At 34.6% G+C, this 20,982-nt stretch overlaps 1 protein-coding gene across 1 annotated transcript; it reads left to right on the forward strand.

The window, feature by feature from the left end:
- Positions 1-235: 235 nt before the first annotated feature.
- On the forward strand, positions 236-14,077 carry LOC128546619 (transient receptor potential cation channel subfamily V member 3-like). The gene is made up of 2 exons (XM_053517579.1): positions 236-1,332; positions 11,622-14,077. Exons 1-2 carry the CDS (start codon positions 766-768, stop codon positions 13,167-13,169), a joined length of 2,115 nt encoding a protein of 704 aa, XP_053373554.1. The 5' UTR covers positions 236-765; the 3' UTR covers positions 13,170-14,077.
- Positions 14,078-20,982: the final 6,905 nt, after the last annotated feature.

Here is a 20,982-nt window from a genome sequence, read left to right on the forward strand (position 1 = left end):
CATTTCTTAATATATTGAAACTATCGGACGGATCTTAGGCTGTTTATATACCGTGTTTTTCCTAAAATGGTAATTTGAGGACATTAAGTAGTGACATCGATCGAAGTTAACAATTTTCCTTCTACCTGTTAAAATCACTTTTTGTTTCAACAAGAACGTTTGCAACGCACGTATTTAAAAATATTTCAGGAAATGAAACAGAAACTAAAATATTGATAACAAATATAGACTTAAGCATGTTTTAACTTGTGGAGCTCTCCTCTACACTTACTTGGGAGTTATAGTAAGCGTGGCACACAGTAAATATTTTGGCGAATGAAACGTTGAAATTTAGATTGAATCAGGATCAAATATTTTGAATAGTAATACTCAAAATGTTTTCTTTTTCTAAAACTAACGGAAAACAACCATCAGAAATAGGATGGGCGAAAACAGATTTTCGAATTCGAAATTTGTATGCCGGATTGGAAAAATTATCGAATTTGAAGGATGATGAAGATGATAAAGAACAGTCTGAAAAGCTAGCTAAAATTGAAAAGAAATTCCAAACGTTTTTTAAGGTGAAAAACTCAGAAAAATATGAGCGCCTATTTCACAATGATATTTTGCAAGGAACAATAACAGACGAACACATAAGAGATGATCCATTACAAACAGAAATGGAGGACAATGAAATAAATGGGGAATCGTTGTTGTTGCGCGCAATGTCCATATCGGTTGAAAAAGAAAGCAAGCAGGAAGAAACACTTACGAAAATAAAAAAAAATGTTGATAGAGTCGTGTCCTGAGATGATATTTTTTTCAAAGAAAAATGACAAATGCAAAGGAATAACACCGCTTCATGTTGCAATATTGAAAGAGGATACAAATTTACTTGAATACATGGCAACTGTTGCTAGCGACAAAAAGATAAAACCTGAAACCATCAAGAATATCTGCGCTGGTGGTTTTGAGTTCCAAAACACTGTTATGATGGCTGGAACACCATTGGGGGTTGCCGCGCTCAAGTTCAACAGAAAGCTTTTTGACATAATACTGGAACAATTTAAATCAGAGCTTGATGTTATAAACCACAAAGGAGATAACATTGTACACTCTTTGATCAAGTATGCCCATGTTCAACCAGGCAAAATGGATGATGTACTAAAAATGTTACATTACGTATTAGACTGTGAATTCTATTCACCAGATTTGCCCTATAGTGAAAAGAAGAAATGGAAGAGAAAAGTTCGTAAACTCCTGATGATGAAGAACAAAGAAAAAATTAACCCGCTACAGTTAGCTGCTAAAAGGCAACAGTATGCAATATTTGAGCTTATCATGCATCATGAGGTAATTTTATATATCATTTAAGCGTTATTGCTTTAATAAACGCAATTTCATAACTATTTTCCTGGTGTGTCTGAAGCTTTGTATATTATTCATTCTTAATAATACTATCTCAGAAGTAGGCTTGATCGAATAATCATTTGCCAAAAAAAATCTATATAGGCTTTGACGGCGAATGAGCATGCGTAGTATATAGATTCTTGTCCTTTAAGTGAAATTGATTATTTATATAAAATAAGAATTTTTAACATATCAATCAGAACGGAAAATCTCAAGTTGGAAAAAGGATACCGCAATAGAACGGTTAGTAGCATTGGTAGCGGAATACATTAGATACTAATAAGGTCAACCCGACATTATACTGCATGTAATTATCTGAATTTTGGGAAACAATGGCCAGTCTTACAGGTCATCATTTTGGTAGAAGATATAAAATAGAAAAAGTGGAAACTTCACAAGTCGCTGATGTAAAACGATTAAGCTTTAATATATAATTGAGAGATACAATGCAAATGAAAAACCTAAAAGACCTTAATTCATCAAGTTAGCATCACTGGCACCAGACTGGAAAAAAAAATGCCTCTGTATATGTTATACCCTACCCTTAGGTATCATATAAGAACCATGCTCGTGAACGGGAAAATATACTAACCCATTTCTATCGCGTATTTCATACCTAAAAGACTCAGTTCAGTAAATGTTTACTATTGATATTAAACAAGCGATAATTTATCTTCATTCGTGCACCTGACACATTGTCTCAATATTCCATATTGCAGAGATGCTCCACATATTTTATGCTTTAGACAGCGTTACAGAAAATCTTGCGTGAACTCCCCTAATGAACATCCGGTCTAGAGGTCACAGTAGTGTGCACATGTTAAGCGAAATGTAAACAAACAAAAACAGAATGCAATATATTCATAGTTTTACGATAAGACTCGAAATGATGAATGAATTTCATCTTGTATATATATGATTTTTAATTTGAAATCATACATTGGTAAACATCTATTCTGTTTATTTAGTTCATTTTGCACATTTATGCTGCATATAAATATTTAAGCGTACACGTGTAGTAAAATGACGACGGACATACATTTTCACATCAGCCAATCAGAGTGTGTCTGTAATCTAGACCGGAACTTCACTAGGGAAGTTCAAGTAAATTTTGTGTACCGTTGAAAAAGCTATAAACTACACGTTGTTTTTCTAAGATAAGAAGTATTGAAGAAATGTGACAGGTACACAACGGAAGATAAATTACCACTTGTTTAATATCAATAGTACACATTTACTGAACTGTGTGTTTTAGGTATGAAATACGCGATTGAAATGGGTTAGTATATTTTCCCGTTCATGACTATGGTTCTTATATGATACCTAGGGGTAGGGTATACTAGTAACATATACAGAGGCATTTTCTTTCCGGTCTGGTGCCAGTGGTTAGCATATGCATACTTACATAAAGCCTCTCAGAAATTTGTGCAAAATCCTCTAACACCGGGATCCTCTGAAAAACCGAACTATTGACTTGGTCTGGACAGGGTCTGGTTTTCAGACTTTTTACTGTATTCCTTTTTCTTTTGTTTTAAAGATTTTTATTGATTTTGTTTAGGAAACTTACATAGCAAAAAAACTTTCATTTTGCCTTTTCAAAATTATAACTAATTATTAGTACTACATCGCTCTGTACAGATGTACCGTAGGATTTTTAATTGCGAGTTAAGCGATGTTTTAATTCTGTATTCATGATTATAATAAGGCCTAAAAAAATTGTTTGTTTCCGGTAACATGCCCAAAAAATATAGGGTAGGTAGGTAGGAAAATTTTTTTTTTTTGGATTTTTTTTTTTATCAATGAAGAAAGAGCTACTTCCCTTAGAAAATAATTGACTGTGAAGAACTAAAACGCTATTCAATATATACACACACTGGAGATGTTTCAGAGTACAATCTAGTACAATTAAACTAAGATTATGACAAACATTTAAGATTTAATGATATCAACTATTTTGTGTATTCAGTAACACTTAATATCAAGTACACGTATTTGCTGTATTCAGTTTAATAATATATCTATAAATATCGAGTACATTTACTTGCTGTATTCAGTAACACTTAAATGTCAAGTACTTGCATTTGCTGTATTCAGTATTATTATAAATCACTTAATATCAACTAAATGCATTTGCTGTATTCTGTAACACTTTATATTAAATATCAGTTGCGTGTATTTGCTGCAGTCAGTAACTAATATCAAGTACAAGTATTTTCTGTATTCAGTAACACTTAAGTTATTGGTGCTTGCCATAAGGCCTGAAAACAATGCTTTCTTTGGTATTTGCACAATCTTTACAAATTGGTAAAACTGTTTTAAACTTATTCTTAAGCTCTTGTGAGACTTCTGCTTTGCTTTCACCACAGTGCGCACATATGTCCAGTGGCCCTATGTTACTACCATAATAGCCCACTTCTACTGGATCTTCACAACCTATTGGTCTAGCTTTTGCATGTATTAAGATAGACTCCGTCACAGGAGATCCACATGTAAATCAGATTCGTCAATTTCGCGTTGTAGGTTTGCCTTTTGACGCACTGTGAGTTTTTTTTTAGAATACACAACCCTAGGTTTTCTGCACTCGACACACACAGCAATTATTCTAGCATGCTGTGTCGTATACAAATGAGCATCATGTTCTTCTGTTGGCATCAAAGCACCGACTTTCTCTTCCTTTTTCTTTGCTGCTTTCTTCTTTGCAGGCTTTGTAGGTTTTTCTGGCTTATTTTTCTGCGATGGCCTGTCTTCTTCTGTTGTTTATTTCTTTTGCAACACTGTACTTCTGGTAATGTTCACCAGTAGCATCCAACATGGGATGAGGTAAGAAGTCAACTTCTGATTCACTTGGTGAGCAGCATTCTGAGTTTTTGCATTTTTTTATTTGAAAAATGTACTGACTTTCTTTGCAATGTTCTGATTTCCATTCATTGTACTTGGCTACTTTTGAAGTGTGGACTTTTTGAAGAGTACCTGTGTCCAGACTTGGGAACATTACACTCGGTTGCTCTTTTAGGGTCTTAATGGTCGCATCACTGACAGGGTCAATGGCCTGAATCTTTTCATCTTTCAGTTTTAATCGCAAAAATCTGCTCATGACTTTTGACTGTACCGGCTCCACTGACTGCTGCCACTTCTCTTTTATTTCAGGGTCCCTGCTACTGTACCCTCTAATTTCTTTCATACTTCCAAGTTTGCGAAATACTTTTTCAGTGTTTTCATCCATTTCTTGCCTTTCAAATGAGCAATTTTGGAGTCCCAAGTTCAAGATTGACATAATACGCTCCGCTGGGTTGGTCCAACTGTGCCCTGGGGCACAGCGAGCATGCACCAAAAGGTCTAAATCTAATAGTTTAAATAAAGTAATATTCGCACACTTAACTGCTTCAAGAGTATTTCTTTGGTCAGTGCCCCCGTCAGTGTATTTTAGTAGAACTTTAGGCTGATCTGCAGAAATAATTTTAGCCTGAACAGCAGCATGCCTAAATGGTGTAGAGCTCTGAAACACCGAGTCACCAGTTACTGTGGTAACAGTTCCTTGAACAAATGACTTTTCAGGACTGTCTGGTACATTACACTTTAGGTAAACTGATGGTGTCAGGGCAGCTTTTGTCATGTCATGATCCAACGCAGAAAGTGTTGTTGTGCATGGTGCTAGAGTTTTCTTGCCACAAACCCCGGTTGATACTGGACATCCGGGCTCCCCGATTGGTATTTTTGCTTTGTCATCTGCAAAAATTACTGTGGATGCGACACCCTACTCTTTTAACTCCACTGCCATAGATTTAAAGTATTTCAGTATTGCAGCACAGTAGTGCTGATCAGGATGTGAAGCTCTCAGCTGGCGTCTCTGGATCTTGTATTGTACCTGCAATTAAGTAAAATTCCTCTTTAATATTAGAACTGAATTTGGCAGGGACCATGTCTGTTTTAATATGATCTTGAACTAAATCAATTTTAAGAAAGTTCATGAAATCTTTAATCTTTTTAATTTATATATACAGTCAAAACTGTTTGTTCACAGGTCACAATCAAGAATTTTATATTAAAAACAAGATACAATGTACATATATATAAATAGATAATGGTCTGATGGAAGATAAAATTGTTTGTCTTTGTTTAATATATGGAGAGCTCCAACTAGTTTAAACATATTCAGCTGATATTATAAAATAAAAAAATGGCAATTCTATCAAAATATTCTGACATCAGAAAATAATAAAATATTTTGGACCATAGGTGATGTTACAGACTTACAGTGTCATAAATTTTTGAAGAAATAATTTGTTATTAGAGTAGGGTGTTGACCCCCTTGAGTGTAATTTTAGTTTTATAACAGATATAAAACTTTGGCAAGTAGTTCAACTAATAGTTTCCTCAAGCACAAAACTACAATTATAGTTGTCGGAGTCCCAGCCGTGGTGAAAGGGGTGAAGTCAGAGAATCTCTTAAACCTTTCACTGGTGGAGGGTCATCGGTTCAGTCCCCAGTAGTAATTGTGGGGCCAATTGTTCGAAACTTTAACCGGCTGTGAAAGCAGGGGTTAAATTTTGATTCAAAACTCTAGTCTTGGTGGGAAACACTAGTATGATGTTTTGATTTTGTTGTAAAGAATTTTCAAATTTCATAATTCTTAACTCATACATTTGTTTATCTGAGTTCTTAAATGTCGAAAACTAACTGTGATTCCAGAACCTGTTAACATTTACTTGTCATATATATATAGATATGTGCTATATACCTGAAATCGGGATGTATAAGTTGTGGCAACTCTTGTGTATTTGTTGGTAGGTGTGAATTGTAAACGAACAGTTGCCGCACAAGGTACATCTGCTTCTGGAGGCAACTGAACTCTCGCTTTGTCTATCAAAAATTCAACCGAAATCCATTCACTTAGATGACCTACATTTTGACGACGCTCATCTTCAGCTGTCAGCTCTTCGACAATTTCACCAAGTTTTTCATAGAAAGGTTCAAAGTTTTTTGGAGGCCTACTGTTGTGGCAGCGCAGGTCATCTACGATTTCTGTATTACCCAATGAAATGAGCCTTAACCTTTCTTGCATTTCTGGATTTGCAGGTGCTGCTGTGTCATTTGTTAATGCTGAATACACAAAGTTTCTTACAGCTGGTGTTACATGTGCTATAAGGTCGAGTTTCTGTTGAAACTCTAACCTTTGAGCCCTTGTGTGGACTTCACCGAGCTTAGGCTGTATTGTTTGAAGCAGCCTAGCCCCTTCTATAAGCAACTATGCCTCTGATGGACTATTGTCACACTTAAACAAACAGAATGTTGTTATTTTTGAACCACCCGGACAGAAGCGTATGATATACACTGGAACACTCAAGTGCAGATTTTCGAAGAATCTTGCTCGCTGCATTGGAGTTTCGAATGAGTTTTCAATATGCGTGACTTCGTCAAAAAACACTGGAACATGTTTATCTGAATTACACATGACCATGTCCAACTTTGAGTATCTTTCTTGCACAAAGAAAACTTTTTTTCTATGTTCAACAGTGGCATTTTCTGCAATAGTTTTACATGGTTCAGTTTTATCATGGTTCTTAGCTATGTCTTCATTTTTTTTTGGTTAAGTAGATCTTGTAGCTATTCAAACTATCTGCAAGAATTTTTATGTCCTCGTACATGCTGGACCATGCTGGGGAACTTTTAACTACTGGTTTTATTAGGAGGCTGTATAATGCCTGACTGTGAAATTCCAGTTCTGTTTGTGTCATCTGCTGGCCCTTTTGTCTTTTTCTCTTTACATCGTTGTAACCTAAATATAAAGAAATAAAATTCAGCCGTGTCGTGAGAAAACCGGCCCTATAGCAATTGCAACCAGTATGGATCCAGATCAACCTGCATGTCTGTACAGCCTGATGAGTATCTATACTGTTTGCTGAACATATAGTAACACCTTTACTTACTGAATTAGGAACAGTATGGACCCTGATCAGGCTACACAAGTATGCAGGCTGATCTAAATCCATACTGGACACAATTGCTAAATTGATGTCTGCCTTTTGCATGACATAGCTCAAATGTTGCAAATGTTACATGATTCTGCCAACTGTGTCCGAATATGAATCTTATCTGTCAGGTATTAATATAAACAAAGTTATGACAAAAGCTTACAATTTTCACGCGATACTGTATCTATGCCAATTCTTAATATTTTAATAATACTTTTATGCATAGATTTTTTTATATGCCACTTTAATAGCAACAGCTGTATTTTAATATTTCATTTAATATATTCTGAAATATGAGCATATGCAGCTATCTCCATATTACAATACCTGTGTAAGCACTAAATGAGTCAGGCACTGCAACCACATCTGCATATCTGCCAGCCGCATCCTTAATAACCTCATGTTGGTTGGTGGTGTACCACAGAGCATTGCAGAGGACCTGTTTCATGTAAAAGTAAAACTTTACAATAGACATAAGTCACACATTAAATGAAAATACATTTAAATTGATATTGAAATCTTTCATTTAGATCTATATATTTAAACCTGAAGTAACTTAGAAATTAAATATACTTAAAATGGCCCCTTTAATACAGCCAAATATATATATATATTGAAATAGAACTGCTGATATGAACTGCTAGGTTAAGAATTAAATTGTGCAGAATCTGAAAGGAATTTAAAAATAAAATTAATCTCACAGTAAAACAAAGTTTACATTCAAATATATTTTTCAAAAGAAATCTTACTTTCAGTATTAGAATGGTTAATATTTCACTTTCAATCTGTTTAATATTTTCATGGTAGTAGTATTAATTTAGCAAATTGTGTCTCAAAGGATCAAATTTAGAAGTTAGTATCTAATTTAGAACAAAACACCACAAGCACCACAATCCCATGGCAAAGAAAGAAAGAACTTACAGCAAGACAGAAATACACTTTGTTTTAACACAGTCAAACCTGTGTTACAATCTGACTAAAGTACATCTCCTATAACGCTACGCATAGGATCTGACAACGAGCTATTGATGGCCTCGTTCTGACAACCCTTCCGCTAGCCAATCAAAAGTTAACTTACAACATTCTGCAAGCTTTTAAAAGCCTTGGTATTTGATATCAACAATTTTTATGTCGAAAGATATCAGATAGCCGGTTAGCTCAGTCGGTAGCGCACTTGCTCTGTAAGCGAGTGGTCCCGGGTTCGAGCCCTGGATTAACTGCAATTTTTTCTTACTCTTTGACATTCGAACAAGTTGTCTGATTGGTTCAAATAAAAATAGATTTGCGAAAATAAAAATAGCAATCTTGGAAATCCAAAATATACAGAAGACGAATGTGAATGGGTCGTTCTCAGATCTTCGTTTAGAAGATCAAGTACTTTAGTCAGATTGACCTGTGTTAAAGACCTACTGTGACCAAAGACCACTATTATTATTTTAAATATAAACACTGTTGGAAAAGACCATCATTTTTATCTCCCATCAGACTATCTTTTATATCAACAATTTTTAACATGTTAAGAAAGACCACCTGTCCACAGACCTCTTTTGGGTGGTCTTTACAGACAGGCTTGACTGTATTTACAAATAGCTAGTCTAATATAGATTTAAATGGAATCTAATGGATAAAGGTGCACACCATGTTCATATTTTTCATACTTACTGCATAATAGTAGCTCATTTAACCTTAAAAGTTATCAGATTCAAAAAATTAAAAAATAATTCTGTGCATGTGAAATTTAAAACTATTTAAAAATGTAGTATTCTCACTGTAATTTGTTAATTTATCATAGTAATTTTTATAAATAGCTTATAGTTTCATCTGTGTATTAAATTCACCATCTAAATGAAAAGAGTATATTAAAGTAGAAACACATTTTTAACAGATGATATCACAGATTGTATGCTGATTCTATATAAAAAAAAAACAACTTAATTTTCAGATTTAATACCGGTAATATTCAACTTTGCTTCTTTTATACACATACCTGTATGAAATATTCTCCTTGAACAGTTTCAGTTCCCGGCCACTCTAAATTCCTGCGACTAAATTCATCCACAAGATCGTTGTAGAGTTCATCCTTCCTTGACAAACCATCCTTAACTCAGCACTAAAGGAAAGATGAAATTACATGGATATATTAAAGATATAATTTGAAGGTTTTGTGATCATCTGGCTGATTTATATAATTATCATTTTAATATATCTGTTTTACGCCCTTTTTGAGACAGTCACTTTGACTGGTATTCAGGTGGGTAATTTCCTAACCATCGTTCCTGGGAAGTACCAATACTAGACCCCACTCATCCATTTGAGCCATATTACCATGGTTACTTCCATTTATAAAAAAATCTGGTCGTCAACACAGGGAACGAACCCAGACCCGTCTCATCAGAGAGAGGTCCCTGGATTAGAAGTCTGACACACTATTAAATGCCTCGACCACATAGGGGCCATTAGCTCTTGCAAGTTGTTAAGAATTCTGGGCTGTGACACCACAGCCACGTATATCTATGTTACATCAGAATAAGTCTGATAATTCATAGCCTTCTATGGAATTGCGATAAAATGGTTACAAAATAACACATATATTACATCCAATTTTCAGATGTATCACATACATTGCTGGAGTTTGAAAAAATATTTTTTTAAATATTACTTTTCTTGTTTGTTTGTATTCGGCTTACTGTCAATGATGCTTGAAAGTTCTTGGCAGACGCAAGAGCCAAATGAAACCGTTAATGGCAATGGCTAATCAACAAGAAATAATTTCGACCACTGTTTAAATTTTTTTTTCGACTATTGTAAATTTGTTTGTTTTGGATTTAACACCGTTTTTCAACAGTATTTCAGTCATGTAACGGCGGGCAGTTTACCTAACTAGTGTTCCTGGATTCTGTACCACTACAAACCTGTTCTCTGCAAGTAACTGCAAACTGCCTCACATGAATCAGAGGTGGAGGAATAATGTTGTTTATAAACTCGTCACGGAGAACATGGACTATTGTAAAAGGTATGAATTATATATTTGAACAGCTTTGTCTGCCACGGCAAGCATACCAAAACACATAATATTGGATTTCCTTAAATAACCTAGAGAAGTTACACTCCAGTACATGACAAAATATAAAATAAGAGTTCTACAAAATAAATTACACAAATTACAAAAGCCATTTCTAACAGCTTGACTTTCACCTGCTTCTTTTCTTTGCTGTAACCTGCGAACGTCCCCCAGACAACAACACTTCAAATGCATTAACAGTTTTCTTCGTCACCTTTTCAACCACTTCTGCAGCCTCTTGAACTTCATGATCTGTCTTAATGCACTGAAACACTACATATTTTACACCAAACTGGACAAGGTCTGCCACAGTAAGTCTCAGATCTAACGTCATGCAATTTGTATTCGTGGATTTTGATGGTAATGGTGCCTTTGACAAGTTGGGGAATGAAAAATGACCGACTTCTTCAAAGCTATATGCATCTTTTATATCGGGTGCTTTCGACGGGTGATAAGAAAGGAAGATGTCTTTAACAGAGAGACAGTTACTATAAGCACGAAGAGAGTTTATATCATCATTTAAATGACCACATTTTGACGAAATATTCACGCCGAGCACACTCGTTGACATTTTTTTATCACTATCACTAAACGCTCTATAGAAAGCATAGTATCAAGCGCTTAAAAATCTATAGATCAAATTGTTAAACACAACGATTAAGTAAAGAACGGAAAGTAGTATTTTTTGCCGCGAAAAGTTAAAAAATAGCGAAAAAATCGATTTTTTTTCCCGAGACGCCATAAAAACTTTTAGGGTCGCGGCAAATTTTTAGGGTAGGTCGGGATACCGGAAACAAACAATTTTTTTTTACGCCTAAGAAGTTCAGTGATCCACAGAGCATTACCATACCTGCATATGAAAGATATAGGTTTTATTCTTTCAAGAATAGGGTCGATTCTAGTCGCTGTTTTTTTTGTTTTTTTTTTTTGTTCTTTTTTTTGTTGTTGTTGTTGTTGTTTTTTGCTAAATAACGGCTATTTTTGTGGGGGGAGGGTGCGTGCGTACGTGCGCGTGTGTGTGTGTGTGTGCTTGTGTGTGTGTTTGTGTGTGTAGGGGGGTGCGTGCGTGCGTGCGTGCGTGTGTGTGTGTGTTAAAGCCCCATCAAGTGTTTTATGTCCTTTATTATGGTCTTTGGGACTTTTCTAATAAGTTCAATTGACCTAAGGGCCATTTTTTTACGAAATCGGTTTCTTTCCAGGTACATTGTACCAGAGAATCAAGTGACGGGATTTTCAATGAAGAAGTGTTCGATATCACTGAGATCGAAACACTTGCAATTCAAAACGAGGTGAAAGGAGACGAATACGAGATTATCAAAAAGGAATATCACGAATCCATACTGGAGTACCTCATTCATCAGCAAACAACAAACGCGTTCCTGTTTGCTGATTTCATGCCTGTCAGGGAGGTGGTCAAAGAAAAATGGAAATACTATAGTTCCAAATTCCTGTTTTGGTTTTTATTTCATATTTTCTCTATGATCTTCCTTTCAGTGGCAGCCTTGTACAGGTCAAAACTTGTGCAATCAGAAAATGGGGATATTACTTATAAATATCCGGTTACTAGGAATGCTTTTGTAACAAGTGCATCAGTATTTGGCTGTATAGTGGGATTGGTTTATATAATATTAGAAATCATAAGGCTTAAACTACGTCGTTTTCAATATAAGACAGCTTCCTCCAGGTTTAAAAGCGTTCGGCGTCACTTTAGTACACCTTACTCAAACCTTATATTTAGAGTATACTTTGTATTGTTTTCTCTGTTGCTTATGGCTGATTTTATCGTTGCTTCAGTTGCAGGACAACATTCATCCTTGGATTATCAAAATTACTGTCTTCTGTTTGCAGTAATTTTAGGCTGGTATCTCTTTATGTTTTTCCTGCAAACATTTAAAACGTTAAGTTTCTTTACAGTTTTAATACAAAGAGTTATATTAGACATGTTTAAATTTGCATTCGTCATGGGAATATTTCTAGTAGCTTTTTCCATTGCAATGTACATGGCAATGCAAGGCGCAAATACCGACAATGATGAGTTTGAACACTTTGGAAAAACAATGGTGAAAATGCTTACTATAATGCTTGGTATTGGAGAAATAGAAATCCTATTCCAGGCTCGACAGCCAATTCTAGCAGTTATGATATTTGTGATCTTTGTGTTGTTAACAACAATACTGTTGCTCAATGCACTTATCGCAATGATGTCAAACTCATGCACAGATTTGTTGAGCCATCATAGAGGCATGACTGCTACAAAGATGCATTATCGTCTACAAAAGCTATCTGTTATTCTGTTTCTAGAAAGCTTCCTCCTTCGTTGTGCGTGTAAGGAAGTTGGTTTTGTAAAAAGAAAGAACAGATATGAAAATAATGAATGGGTTTCAAACACTCAGAGACGACTATGGACTCTGAGTTCTGTTCATGATCATACAGAAGAGGCAGAAAGCTACGATCCTTCTGACCAAGGTATAATATCCACACTAATGTCGCATTTGCAGCCACGTAAGAAATCGAAAAAAAAAAGCAAAACTATTAAAGTACGCCCAACTGTAAGCAGCACGACTACCTCAGAAATGCAAAATCAAAAACCTGTTCGAAGACTTTTACATATTCGAGACATTGGTCATAAACCTTGTGACACGTGTAAAAATGATAGCTTGGTCTACACCGAGACACAGGAAATTGCTGAAGTTATAGAAGTAACAAATGTAGAAAAAGATAGCACTCAATTTGTAACCACGTATTAAACATGTATAAGATATTTGTGACTTATAAACACAATGTTTCAATAGTGTCTGACAGCATAAACAAGTGACGGTTGCTTAAGATAAGATGAATTAGAACAAAAACGTTACTCTGGAAAGTGAGCTAACTGACTTAATGCAATTAACAGCTTAGTACAGATAATATGTTATCATTTGTTCAAAAAAATATCATTCGGATGTATATATGCATGACGAGAACTGTGTACAGTTTAAATCAATATAAGTGCTCTTCGTCTTCTTCTTTATGTTCATGTGCTGATTTTCGTGTTGTCTTAGCGGTCTATTGTTTTGCATGAACAATTGCTTATACTTTATTTTCTTATGCTGATTTACGTGTTGTCTTAGCAGATCTAGTATCTTGTATGCGAAATTGCTTATGCTTTACTTTCATGTGCTGATTTTCGTGTGGAATAGCAGAGCTATTGTTTGCATGAACAGTTGCTTATGCTTTATATTCATATGCTGATTTACGTGTTGTCGTAGCAGATCTAGTATCTTGTATGCAAAATTCCTTATTTTTTCATGTATTGGTTTACGTGTTGTCTTAGCAGATCTAGTATCTTGCATGCAAAATAGCGTATGTTTTATTTTCATGTGCTGATTTTCGTGTTGTTTTAGCAGATCTATTGTTTTGCGTGAATAATTGCTTATGCTTTATTTTCATGTGCAGATTTAAGTGTAGTCGTAACAGATCTAGTGTCTTGTATGCGAAATTGCTTATGCTTCACTTTTCGTGTCCTGATTCTTGTTACTTCGTTGTTTTTTCTGATGTTGGTCAATAGCTACACCTAACTAATGATGATTGTATATATGACACATATTTTAAATAAAATTTGTATTTGTGTTTATGGTGCCGTTTAGTTCATCAGATAAATTTGTTTTTCAAGGTTTGCATGTTTGTCCTTTATTCTTTTCTTCGTTTGATGGTCTAAGTTTGGATAATTTGATCGTAATTTCTATACCCCCCAGCGTGATCCCTTCAACATTTTGTGTGTATTGATTGCACACAAAAAATTGAATGCAGTCATTACACTGATAAAACAATGGTGCAATATTCGTCATTTCAAACAAAGTTTGTAAATACTTTTGTTTGTGCTAAAGTAAAAAAACAGATTTCATGATAAGGCACTCTTTGAACAGAAGCTAAAATCTGCTGAATTAGTTTTTCGTATTCATTTTCGTATTCAAGTTTGAACGAACAATAACACCTGTCGCATGGTCTGGTAGTCACTTTGGTCTGGTATAATCTTTATTCGACTGCTATTATCAGATCAATCAATGAGATCAACGAACTAGCTGTATTGTTAAAACATTTGTTGGAAAGTCATTTCATTGTAATGTCAATTTTAAGGGTGAGTACTAAAGAGTTTTTTCTTGTTTTATGTATGGTATGTGATACGGTACAAATAACATTATTTCAAATGTTTTAACTTTGTCAATTTGAATTTATTTTAAGTATTGCATTGAGATAAGTTCTTCCCGCAAAGTCCAATTATAACTGGAGTTCAATATTTATCAACGGTTTCATAGATAAGACTACTTGCCCGGGTAACCACATAGAAATTAAAAAACGAAGTATCGGAAAATCGTAAACAACATTCTTCCAAATGATCAAATCAAGACTTAAGTATTGTACTCGATCTTAATTGTTATATATTGGTACTCAACATTAGTTTTTACTTGTTTTTCATTATTCAAAATTTAACTGTAAGTATGACCGACATATTTTTAAGTTATTGTATATCCTAAACGATGATATGCTCTTGAATAAATTCATCGTTTGATGTATCGATGCGATGGAATTATATCACGAAGGACAAAGAATGGTTTGAAAAAAGCAAAATCACTGCTTGAGGTATAGATTCCGATTCTTACACGATATCAAGCGTTATCATCTACATCCTTGGTTCATATTAGTAAAATTTTTACTGTGATATATTTATGATGTGATATATATATACCACTTAGATAAGTAATATTAGTAATGCAATAAATTATTTAAGCCATGGTTATTGCAATCTTACAAGATTAAATGTTGTACAAGCATGCTTTAATGAGAGGCTGGTATTAATCAGTTTCTTACAGGTCTAATCTGTTATAATACTTGATTTTTTTTTTAATCGTTTTTTACCAGATACACATTAGCACTTAGTCAGTGTAATTATGTCCCTTGTCTTCTCAAAACATCAGAGCCAGGACTGATGAAGTCAGAATTTTTACAGAATTTTTTTTTCAAAACAAAATCTAGTCGGTAGCCAGACTAATTAGCACTTGTGTTTTGGCTTTTTAATGTTTTTTTTTGCAATTGTTTTGTTTTATGGCAGCTGTTAGGCCAGTGAAAATTCCAGATTACTGCCAGCTTCTCGGTTTTTGAACATTGTATGTATTTGTAGGTTGGTGTGGTCCTTATAAACAGTGATCCTCACGCTGTATTCATAAATCTTGCAACATCAAGTCGTAATAATGAAATGAATGAACTAGCACACAGAAAAGTGCTATTCAAATATTCCAAATTTAAACACAAAGTCACAGCATCCGAATGTTCAAATGAAGTAAGGATAATTATATTTAAGTTGAGCACAACCACACTAATGCATTAAGCACCACCACAATCCGATAATATAATAATACAAAATTAAGAATTAACAGTTTTATCAATTCTGTATTCACTATATTTTTCAAGAATTTTAAAGATGAACTTCTGTTTTTAAAGGTGTAGCACTTTTGAAATTAAACTGTATGCCCTTTACTGAAAGAATTAACCTTAATTCATCTTAGGCAGCTGTATTATTTTTAAGGTGAAAGTTTACAGACAGTGATCTGCATGCACAAATTTTAAGGTATTGATATTAGTATTAATTTTAAAGTAGCAGTCTTATGGTAGTGAGTTTTATATATCCTTAGCTAGCACTACAGACATTATCTTTCGGTTCAGCCTGTGCTAGAACAACCCAAGCATATATGACATTATACATTACTTGTGAAAATGTAATGGTGCCTTAAACATGTTTTACTCAGCTGAAACTTTCGGCACTCTAATGTCACATATTCAAAATGCAATCAGCACACCAGACATCACTGACTAAGGAGAAGACACAAACAAAGGATAATGGAATGTTTTATTAAAAGATTAAAGTTTTTTATATTTATTTTTGTTTCTATGTGTAGGGATAATTGTAGTAAAGATTCTATCTATATTGTTTAGTTTCTTTTACTGTAGACTGTGCTATTCTTTAATCTTAGTTTCCAGTTGAATGGGTAATAGCAGTTGAAATTACTATCTATATTTTTAGTTTCTCTTGAAAATAAAACAGGGGAGAGTACTGGACTATAAAATTTAGTTTCTTTTAGTGTAGACTGTGCTATTCTTTAATTTTAGTTTCCAATTGTATGGGTAATAACAGTTGAAATTACTATCTATATTATTTAGTTTCTCTTGAAAATAAACAGAGGGGTGCGGGGGAGTGTTGATGATTAATACATGTCCGCTTCCTACACCTATTTATTATTAAGGAGATAAGGCGCTATTAAATGAGCAGCGGGCGACCTGGGAGCCTGAGTAGTGAGCGGAGACGCAACACATTATCTAGATGCCTAGGCCCTATCAGATATCTATTCAGACCCCTTCCAGGCCTCCGGAGGGATGTAGGTTGACGGCGGCGTTAGCCGTCAACCGTATCAACACAATAAACAAAGGAAAGTCCAACCATCTGTCGGCTACCAGTTTCTCTATTTCAGGTGCAAGGTTTGCTAATACTGCGTTACAAAAATATTTTAGCCTTGTGTTCAGACACTTTTTAAACTTAAATACCAGTCTATTATACATATCCAAGAAACGAAAAAAAAACATGTTGACTGCTGATTATTTTGATTTTCAAAATATTTACAAAAACATTACATCCTAGTCCTGATTAAATAGCTTATAAATTAAATGGCACATACCTCTGAACAGTTTCCAATGACATTTTTACTTCTAAATTTCTATATCATGACACCCAGTCCATTTCTATAATGTATCCTTTCTTGGCAGATTATATCAGAACATGACTACACTATGGCGCAGTGTTCACAGAGGCAGCATGCACATTTCACAGACGAAATGGATATTGCTAAAGAAAATTGGATTACAATTATTAAAGAAAATAGCAATGAAATCGTAATAAACCCATGCAATTCATAATACTTTACATAAACTTGATCATTTATTTCGTCTGCTTTGTACACCGGAAGGCACGGACTGTAGCTTTCCTGCCGTATCACAACCTTATTTCAGTTTGAGTAACCTGCATACTGACCTAGGGGTCTACATATAATTTTACAAAATATCAATAGGAACTGATAATTATGATAAGAAAGCCGACTGATGTAAAAAGTAATATTTTCTGTATTAGAAAATTTAGCTATACATGTAGTAGTTAAGACGAAACTGGATACTGGATCAGGTACTATAACCGCCCATTTTCACCTATCACCGTTTTTCGAATTGTGACGATAATCGATGCATACTGGTGAAAAACTATAAAGAATTTAACTAAGAGAATAGTGATTTAAAAAATAACACACTATATGCCTAGGAAAATCGTCTTGTGTGGAGCCGTCATTTTATGACGGACCATTATAAACCATCGCAGAAATATATACCTGTTATATAGCTATATAGCTAGTTCAGACCAGATTAATGAAACCCTTACATTACTTTCATTACTTTTATTATTAGACTGTTTTCTGTTGTTTATTTTTTTGAGGGGCGGGTGGGGGGGGGGGGGTTGTATCAGAGATGCACACTTCGGCAAGTGATTCTTGTTGCTGTTGCTGTCATTGCTCATTGTCTTTCTTATGTTACAAAGTAATCTGGATAGAAAACTTATGCTAAATATTCCACCTAGGCCGTATCGGATAATGGTTTTTCCCATCCGTTTAACACGAAAGACCATGTTATACCTTGTACACATGTCATGTTGACAATAATAAAGATCATGGCAACGACGACGAGGATGATATGATGATGATGTTGATGTTGATTATGACATGTGTGTGAAAAGGACAGTTAAACTGCTGATGTATCGCGCTGCTGCGTTGCAGTGGCGAAACATAAAAACACGATAATTAGAGCTGAGGGCCCCAACTCCGTGGATGCGGCAAGATATTCCGTCGCATTTTTTGCTTTCGAAATGTCGTATTTTTCGCATTTTCGCCCTGTTAATGTGTCAGCCCAAATCCTAATGATACGTATACTGGACAGGAACATTTGTTGAGAAAATATAATGGAAAGGAGAACAATTCCTGATTTTCAAAGTTATTCTTTTCTTGGTCATGTAAACCAAAAGTTCTGCATAGAAAAGATTTTTTCCAGGAGGATGAATGTTGATAAAAAATTTCGAATGGAACCATATACAATGTGACGTCGCACGAAAACATTGATTGCAGGTTTTTTAGCTTTTTCAGTGTGTTTACCTGTTCTTACTGAAGCCACCCTTTCAGCATGTGTCTAATCTGTGTAACGAATTTCAGTCCTAGGGTAGCCGTCACGATCTAGGTCAAAGGAAAGGGTATGGAAACGTGTTCAGGGACGCTTCACATAAACGATCGATGGCAAGCGTTATCATGTCTGTTATTAATACAACAATCAGTTAGGCAAGGAAGTCCATTACGTTTAGATGGGTATTTAAAATTTTGAAATTGGAACACTACAGTACCAAATCATAGAAAGAAATAGTTATTTTACATGATAAGTGAACTGCATATAAAACATGCATACTATTCTGCAAAAACATTGTATTTAATAAAACGTGCCTTGGATTCCTGAAAAAAAGATTGCATGAAGGAACCGCATAAACGGACATTTTAACGACTCTAAAACTTCACTTCAGAATGTGTAAAACGTTTGTTACATTAAAACATATAATTAAAAGAAGGAACCAGACCAATGTGTGCTTCAATTTATCGAATACTATTAATATAATGAAATGTTTAACTTGCTACGCACCTGTAATTGAATTTGTCAGCAACTAGGACATGACATTTGTATTGCATGAAATATCCGTGTACATTTGGGAGATATTGAGAAGATTATAGTCTTTTTCTGAGTCTAGTCAATTGGCCAGAATTTGACGCATTGCCAAATGCTATTTTATATGGGTTTTTAACATATTTGAAGAAACTGCAAGTTTATTTAGTTCTTTAATTTGCTACTTAAATATACATTGCTGTATACATTTTATCATAACATTATCACAAGAAATGCATGTCATCCGTATCATCCGTATCACGTTAGTCAGTAAATGGTGCGTTCCCATTACGTTACACACAAATAGCGTAACTGGGTTCTCTCGTATATTTTTGTAAAATAATCTTAGCAAGCTTGGTATTTCTCCCAAGTGTATATCGTCTCGATCGGGATAAATAATATACACAAATCGGTGTAATGGGAATAACAGAACAGAACATATAGGAACAATAGAATACATAATTAGGCCTAAAGTTTTGATAACTTTTTATTAAGAAACCACCATGATAAAATACATGTATAAAAGTTCAGCTTTTTTAAGTCAACTGAATCAATAATATAAACTATGTAAAATATAAATGTTAGTACTTTTTCTAGAGATACAGAAACTTTTGAGTTCTATCTGTTGTTCTTGTAGTTCCCCGATCCGGGCAAAATAATCCGACCTGGGTGATATACCCTAATCAGGCACACCAGGACGATACAACGAAATGTGCTTAAAAACTGCGCGCATACCATCGAGAAAATATGAAAACCCTTCTGTCTTCTAAGCAATAAAAGTAACGAGTATTACTAATTAAGAGGCCTTTGATCTCTGTGACATGGCAACGATCTGAATAAACAGTATTTCGTTTAAAGTCGCTCTCGTCCTGCACATCTGATTCGCATGAAGAAGTTGCCAGTTACTTGTGCATGTAAAGTATAGAACCTAGGAAACTGGCTGTTTCACATAAATGAAAGACTGCCAAGTAAGTGGCATAAGACCTTAAAAATTTCTGCAGTGCAAAATATATAATAATATTTAAACAAATGAAAATGTCAACCGTTAATTTGATACGGATAAACGACATCCAGCAAAATTAGAACTTTTTTTCGAAAACGAGAAATGCGTTCTGACCATTTTCCCACCCATTACACCCCTACTTAAAAACTGCCTTTAAAATATGTTTAAACTGTTAATCTTTTCTTCAGACACGTCTGCAAACGTTATCAAATATATCATGAACATTCAACTGAGTTATTTTTTTTTAAATAAAACTTTGTCATTTATGTTCCGTGTTAATTGTACGGAAGGAAAATCGTCACTATTTTTTATTATTTTGTTAAATAAAATGTCTCGTTTCATGAAAGCATTCTCCGTCCCGTTTCATCAAAGTATTCTCCACTCAGACAGAAATCTGTGCCCGTTTAAACTTTCAGACAAATCTCAAGACCTGTGTATAGTGCATATTTTCTGACCGGGTGGAGATATTTATAGAAAGGTCATGAATGGGCCATTCTATCAGGGTAATCGGCTACATTGTTAGATTTCGTTTCATTCTGTCGGATAAATCCGATATGCACCAAATTTCCTATTGCTTTTAATGGTACAGCCTGTACTAAAAATATATCCGCCAGGTCAGAAAATATGCACTATAGAATGTTGAATTTTACAGCAAAATCATGTTATCTCAATTTTAAGATGTGTAAACCTGGTAAAAATGCACTTTTTGAAATAAGTGATAAAATCATTTACTGAGTCAATCATGCGGGCACCGTTAATGACATACACGAACTTTTCATACTTCT

This window comes from Mercenaria mercenaria, chromosome 11 (genome assembly GCF_021730395.1).
Source record: "Mercenaria mercenaria strain notata chromosome 11, MADL_Memer_1, whole genome shotgun sequence".
NCBI classification, from domain to species: Eukaryota; Metazoa; Mollusca; class Bivalvia; order Venerida; family Veneridae; genus Mercenaria; species Mercenaria mercenaria.

Coding starts and splice junctions, on each gene's coding strand:
- LOC128546619 (XM_053517579.1), top strand. CDS start 766: ATGTTGATAGAGTCGTGTCCTGAGATGATATTTTTTTCAAAGAAAAAT. Junction 1,333..11,621: donor AGCTTATCATGCATCATGAG/GTAATTTTATAT, acceptor GTTTCTTTCCAG/GTACATTGTACCAGAGAATC.